This window comes from Austrofundulus limnaeus, unplaced genomic scaffold (genome assembly GCF_001266775.1).
Source record: "Austrofundulus limnaeus strain Quisiro unplaced genomic scaffold, Austrofundulus_limnaeus-1.0 Scaffold3, whole genome shotgun sequence".
NCBI lineage: Eukaryota > Metazoa > Chordata > Actinopteri > Cyprinodontiformes > Rivulidae > Austrofundulus > Austrofundulus limnaeus.
The window spans coordinates 1,300,786-1,308,073 of NW_013952405.1; the positions used below are offsets into that span (position 1 = coordinate 1,300,786).

The window sequence follows — 7,288 nt, forward strand, 5'->3', positions numbered from 1 at the left end:
AAAGAAAGAAAGAAAGAAAGAAAGAAAGAAAGAAAGAAAGAAAGAAAGAAAGAAAGAAAACTAGCTGAAGTGTGTCTGAGAGAAGCAGCAGGAAGAAAACGGTGTTTGTTTCAGACCTAAGATGAATTGAGACTTTTTTAAAACAAGCCTTCAATCAGGACTTTTCCTAATTCTCCCCTACTCGAGCTACTTCATCCCTTTTCCCCCTTCCTCTACCCCCATGTTCCTTTTCTCCCTCTGTCGATGCAAATTACGCAGCCGCAAACAGCTTCTGAAAGTTTTAGTGAGTGATCACACTAGCCATGAATGCACACAAATAAAATATTCATGCATCTTAGACTTCTGATCAGTGCCTGTGGGATATCATTAGCTTTCCTCATTTTAGAGGTTTCTGCACATTAGTCTATTAGAAGAATAGACAGAGCTCACTCCCTGCAAATTTACAAGACACAGATTGGGATCCGCAGAGGTGGAGAGGGGGGAAACAGGAAAACGACATGTTTGTTTAATCAAGGCGGCGTTTTGTAATGAGACACCTTTTGGCCCCCGTCTTGCAGACAAACTGCTCCAGGAAGTCTCTGCAGACACGACGAAAGGCACCGTGAACCACATGATTTGATAACGCCGCCTGACCTGCCGTACTGTAACACAAACACGGCTCACTCTGCCCACAGCGCTAACTGCTGACTGACGGATACCAACAGCAGCACCGGGGTGGAAAGAAACAGGTGAGTGGAGCGTGTGCACAATTTTTTTCAGACCGCTTTCTGGCCAATTTGCATTTTTGAGTGTCTGAACACAAAATCTTTTATGTCCATTCAAACCTGTTCAGACAGAACAGTTTAGCTCAAAAAGCAACATCAATGGCACTTACTGTCAAATCCCCATTCTAGTCTTACTACATAATTTACCCACTAATGCCAATTCTGAAGTAATTGTTCACCTCTTTTGAAGTGGGGCTCTGTGGAAAGGTCATGAAATATTTATATCTTTTGTTGATCTATTTTTGAATGACCTCAGTTTGGAGAAATGAGATTATAAGTCTGTCTGCAAGAGGCAAGTCTGAGAGAGAGAAGACTAAAAATGGACTGCTGCTGGCCTAAAACAACTCCATTTTAAAAACATTATCATTACTAACAAAAACATTACCACTAAATAGTTATTTAAATAGAATTATGTGGTTATAGGAAAACACCATTAGCAGAAGTAGAAGTTAGCTGTAGCACTTCCCATGCTTTTTGGGGTATTTTCAGCAGGAAGATCATATTTCAGACAGAAAAACAATATAAAGCAAAAATGATAGTGCTTTAAAGCAGTTTCCCAAAGTTGGGGTCAAAATCCCTCTATGGGTCATGAAACATCAAGGGAGTGTCCCCAGATGATTTCCACTCATCAATTTACATGTAAATCAATTACAACTATAGAAAAAAATACAATAATAAATTAAATAAAGTGGTATCATGGTTTTTAGGTTTGCTTATATTGCTATAATGCCCAGTATATCTGGGGTCACAGATTTCTGCAGCTGTTATTTTGTGGACTAGAAGCTAAAATGTTTTAAATCCACTGGTTTAAAGTTTAGAACAGTGTTTTTCAACCCTGGTCCTCAAGGCACACTGCCCTGCGTGTTTTAGATGTTTCCCCGGTTCAACACAGCTGATTTCAACTGACAACTGATTAACAGGCTTTTGTTGAACTGCAATCATCTGAATCAGGTGTGTTAAAGCAGAGAAATGTTTAAAACATGCAGGGCAGTGTGCCTTGAAGACCAGTGTTGGGAAACACTGGAAAACATCATGAACTGTTACAGTACTGTACAGTATCTGCACATGATGGTGTCCGCACAAGTTTTATGTCTTGCTGCCTTCATGTAAATATAGTAGTGAGATTGGTCTTATTCAGAGTTGTAAAGTAACTAAGTACAAATACTTTGCTACTGTACTTAAGTAAATTTTGTTTATCTACTTAATTATTTTTCAGCCTGCTTTTTACATCTACTCCTTACATTTTTTTTTAAAAAAAGGAAAGAAGTAGAAAGTCGTTTCTCCTACTTCCTTTTGGCTCGTTATTGTTAAAAAATACAAACCTGAAAATGTGTGGTTGGATGACGTATAAATATATACAGTTTTGAAACTGTATTTAGCTTGTACACAGTCCATCAAAGCTGCACGCCTTTAGAAAAAAAATTTTTTGAAGAGGTCACCTCCCAATAAATGTATTTTGGGAAATCTAACCATTCATTTTTACTCAATACTTTAACTTTTAATACTTTATTTTATGTCAGAAATTTACTTTTGATATTTAAGTACAAAATAAATCAGATACTAAAAGACTTTTACTCAAGTAATATTTTTAGAGGAGACTTTAATTTTACCAAACTAATTTTATGATAAGATGTTTTTACTTTTATTCGAGTATCATTTTCAGGTACTTTAAACAACACTGGTCTTATTGAAACAAACAGACAATAAAATAACAATAAAAAAAGACACCTCAACTTTACCAGGCATTACTTCAAATAGCTTTTATCTCATAGCTTTGTGTTCAGACATTAAAAAAATGTAGTTTATGTAGATATAATTAGTTATTTCATGCTAGAAAAAAGGTCATGTAACACCATGTGTGTGCGTGTGGTGTAGTAGGTGGGACTTAAACCCTTAAGTAAGCAGATGCTGGTCCCAAAAATACATGGCAGCTTTGAGGTGTAACGAGATATGATGTCACAAAATCCTGCACGACTRAAACATCATGGGATTTCTTATTGAGGTAAAACTTGTCCCTCGAACTAACACCAACAAAACCAGTCTCATCTGGTTTCTTTATTCCTAAAGATGATCCATCCACTTTAAATGATTTGTGTGGCAGTGGTTCACAGCATGTCACTCCTGTCATGTTGTGAAGGCAGCTTTCTCCTATATCTCCTGCAGCCTCTGCAGCTACAGTACATGCTGAGAGGAAGAGCCTTTGTCGCATCATGTCTCATCTTATGAGATGAGCGTCTCATAGCAGCTTCTGTAAACAAGGTTCTGCTGATTTTAAGTCCTTTCAACTAGGAAAGACAGGGACGTTTCATCTGATAATATCACCCATGCCAGCGTGTGACTAGCTGTGGTCGACAGAGTACTCACTCAGTTTCCTTACTTTTTTATATATCTTGCAAAAAAGTCTGGATATTCTTCACTTGCAACTTGCTGCTGAGTGTTTTTATGATCTTTGGAGTCACTGAATCTCACAGCAATTGATAAAGTAAAAAGATGAGTAAACCAAAAATAAAAAAGTAAAGCCACTTTCCACTGAGCAGACGAGGGACCACTCTCTCTCTCTCCTCTCCTTTTTAAACAAAGACAACATTTTAAATGTTTTCTAACAAACCCTTTTCAGCATATGCCTTTAGAACAAAAAATGGTTACTTAAAAATCCAAAATCACATAAGTAAAGCAAGATTCTAGTTGGCGTGATTGTGCATTTTCTTTGCCAGCTGTTTCTCTGTCTACGTTTCCGCTAACACCACTGGGAAGCTCCAGAACAAGCTGCCAAACAGATCAATAATTCAACCACCCAAAACAGATTTTTACAACGAATAGAAAATTCAAAACTAATCTTTTTTTCTGAGTGAGTGAGTGCAAACGGGGKTTTTTATGAAAGCGTCATTTAAAGCTTGAATTGCATTTGTTGGGTTTTCCTGTTGAAAATCACCTTTTCCTTACCTGCTTCCTTGGAGAGCTGTGTGAAGGCCTCAACTCCTTTCTCCCCATAGCTGCCTTCTGAGGCCACGGTGGAGACGTACGTCCAGTCCAGGGCTTGGATTATGTCCACCATGGCCTGGGCCTGGAAGGAGTCTGGAGGAACCACTCGTGAGAAGAAGTCGTAGCGCCTGTCGTCACTTAACTCTGGGGCCGTTGAAGCGTAGCTAATCTGAGGGATCTTGAGAATACAAGGTACAGAGAGAGAGAGAGAAAAGAAAATTAACTTTCTAAAGGTTGCTACTACATTTCAGTTCTTGCTGATTCTGATGTGAGGCATTCTTTTCTTGCATGGATACTGTAGCAAGAACTCCATCCCACTGTGCAAACAGAAACAAAAGTGTGACAGCACAGTTAGCCAAGTTGTTTTCAGCTGACGGTGAAGGAGTTGGAAAAGGATGACCTGGTGTTTCTGTGGTTCTCCAAGCTCTGTGCTGCCTCCTCYGTGCACAAAACGTGTGCTATCTCCTTCTACGAGTTCTTTGATGGTGTTTGTAAGTTTTCTCGCAGCTTCAGTTCAAGAACAATCCAAATCTTTTGAACGGCTCCTGACAACAAATGATAGGAACYATATATTTTCACCAATGCATGTTCACCATGTAGTGATGAAATCTGTACCTTGCATTTGATCCATCACACGCRAGGTACACCCAAGTGGAACAGCAGGTGGCTATGTAAGCACCCAGGGAGCATTAGGTATCTTGCTCAAGGATACTGCAACATGTGGGTATGGTGGGGACTTGAACCTGTGACTTTCTGGTCCCAAGGCAACTGTTCAACCACTGAACCACAGCCACCCTGAGCTCAGGAGGGTAGGAAGAGTGGGGTTTTGACAAAACACATGGTGTCACCCACGTGATTTAACACGTTTTCACTCCAGACTCATCAACGTGTTGATGCTGGGTCAGGGACCATCTGCGTCCAGTTTTGACGTTTTGGGTACCCCCACCCCCACGCATCAGTAATTGCAGCTCGCGACTTTTCTGGGTTGCGCCACATAGGGGTCTTTGGGTCGGGGGTCTGAGGTTAATATTAGGGATCAGGATTAATGGTTAATTTTAGGTGCTGGGGTCAGGAATAGGCTGTATAGGGCTAATAGAAGTAAATTTTTGGGTCTGGGATGGTTAGTTTCGCGCATTTCCTACTCTTTAAAAAATATGGCAGCGCACTCGTCCACCTCCACCTCATCTCGTAAAAAAYTGACGCGTGGGGGCTACCCGACGCGTCAAAACTGGGCACAGACGGCGACCTCACCAAGCGTCAATATGTTAAGTTGGGAGTGAGAATGGGTTGTGCGATTATATATCCACATACGGCACATGACGACGTGTATCCCTATATGATGATGTCACTTGTTCAAAATCTAATGGCTCTTTGGAACGGCTTTATGAAGCAAATGGCTCATCAACACCCAGATCCCTTCAAAGAGCCATTTGTCCCATCTCTACTCAGTTCAAGTGATATGAGATCAGTGAACTGCAGCTGGTTTTTTTGCATAAACATGCTCACAAAGTGCTGACCAATCACACAATGCTAGGCGCATAACCCTGCCAGGCAGTGGTTCTTCCAGGGCATTGAGAACAGGAGTTCTTTAAGGCAGTGACAGAAAAAATATGTAAATTTTGTTAAGCGACTACTTCAGCGAGACACAGTTTTGGCACTTCTGATGAAGTGTAAACCAGCCTTAAGTATTACAGAGTAAGTCGGGCCTGTAATACAGACCAACACAAGGTAAAAGCTTAAAAATTCACTAATCTAAGGAAACAAAATGCGAAAAAGGTGGCATGGCAACAAGAATACAAATGAAATTCGAAGGTATGAAACCACAACACCAGACTGCAGGTGAGTGGGAGTAGAGAAAATCAATGGCTTGAGGCTGGTGATGAGATTGGAGACAGGTGGCCTAATGGTGACGGAGAAAAGGTACAGGTGGGCGTGGCTGGACAAAATAATGGCAAAATGACACAACACAGGGAAGCACAATGAAAACACAGAAAACAAACACCATAATAAAATAAAGCTCCAAATAGAAAAGTAAAGATAACAAAAAACACAAGTCACAACTCTAAAGTTGTTGCCATTCTGGGCGCAGCATCGCGGCAGTTGCTATGGTGACCGTGCTGACAAATCGCATTTTGAACGGCTGTGTTCAAAATTGCTTCCCATTTGTTGTTCGGTGCACTACATTCTCTGTGTGCCGTTTTATTAAAGTGTTCTCAGATTATTATTCAGAGTGTGATATTTGTCTGCTCTATGGAACCTCGGCTCAGGGATTTGAGAAATCCCCACAGTGAAATGAAAAAATAGAAAAAGCTTTTTTTTTCTTTCTTTTTTTGCTTCCAATTCCACAAAGCATGGTGCCACATWTTATAGATAGACTTTGCTAGGGTCAGCTATACTTAAAGGTTAAAGAACTACTTTAGTTCAACACACTCTCTAGTCACATTGAGAACACCAATTTGCTATGAATGCTAAATATAAAGCCTCTTCTGGGATAATAAAACAGATCCAGGAGGTGCAAATGGGTTTCTGTGTCCTAAAATAATAAAACTTTTAGTCTTTTAAAAGAAAAAAAGGCCTTTTTACATTTCATGAAGCACTCTGTCAATATTCATGTTTGCAGGCCTCAGCAGCCGACAAACAAGCGTGATATGAAGCTGGCAGGATGGTGGAGGTGGGAGAAAGATTAAAATTATTTTGACTGGGAAAGGCTCACATTATTCACATTTTTGGCTGAGCAATGTTAACGTACCATCCTTATCCTGTAAAAAACACAAAGAGGAAGTTTTCTGCTCAGCTCACTGGGCATAAAATTTACTGAGCACATGAAAGGATTATGTTATGTGTTTACACACTTTTGACATTTATCACCCAAAATAAGCGCAATGATGTTTGTGCCTGTTTCTGTTTGTTAGCAAAATATCCCATGAACCCGCAGATACATTTTAATTATACTCTCAAAAAGTTATAAATAAATGAACATCAATATCAAAGCACAATAACTATGGTGGCAAAATCCTGCCAGAATTCACGTGACAGAAAACACGATCTCACGCGAGCAAGTTTAAATCCTGTGCGCGCCTTTAAATGTCCGTGCGAGAGGGGATGAGTTCCGCAAGCGGACATCTGCTCGCGCGCGCACATTCTCTCCTCTCGTGCACAGAATCTCTCTACTCGCGTGCGCGCACTATTACCCGAGTGCAAGCTTTTTTATTTTTTCCCCCTCGTGCGAGCTTCCATTGCTGCTCGCTCGCGCGACTTAYAGCAGAAGGTGGGCTGTTTCACAGATGATGAGCTAAAATCTAGCCTGTTAGCAGCCGAGAATCATCCTCAACGCATACTCTGAGCTCTAAGAAGTTAACATCAGATATTTGTTTAAAATGTCACCCTTCACTGATGGAGTACCGTATTTACTGTCTGTCTGTTAGCAAAATATCACATGAACTACTTGTTGGATTTTAATTTAACTTTCAGGAAGTTATCAGCAAACATACTTTTACCAATGTTTAACTTTTGGAGTCAATCCAATTCTTGATGGCTGCCAG

General features: G+C 40.3%; 1 protein-coding gene across 1 annotated transcript in view; it reads right to left on the reverse strand.

Annotated features, from left to right (window-relative positions):
• Positions 1 to 3,835, reverse strand: part of grm7 (glutamate metabotropic receptor 7) — a gene marked incomplete at its 5' end in the record, with an annotated part of 63,196 nt that extends 59,361 nt beyond the window's left edge. The window contains 1 exon segment of the mRNA XM_014016729.1: positions 3,708 to 3,835. Within this exon segment, the coding sequence (XP_013872183.1) occupies positions 3,708 to 3,835 (128 nt within the window).
• Positions 3,836 to 7,288: the final 3,453 nt, after the last annotated feature.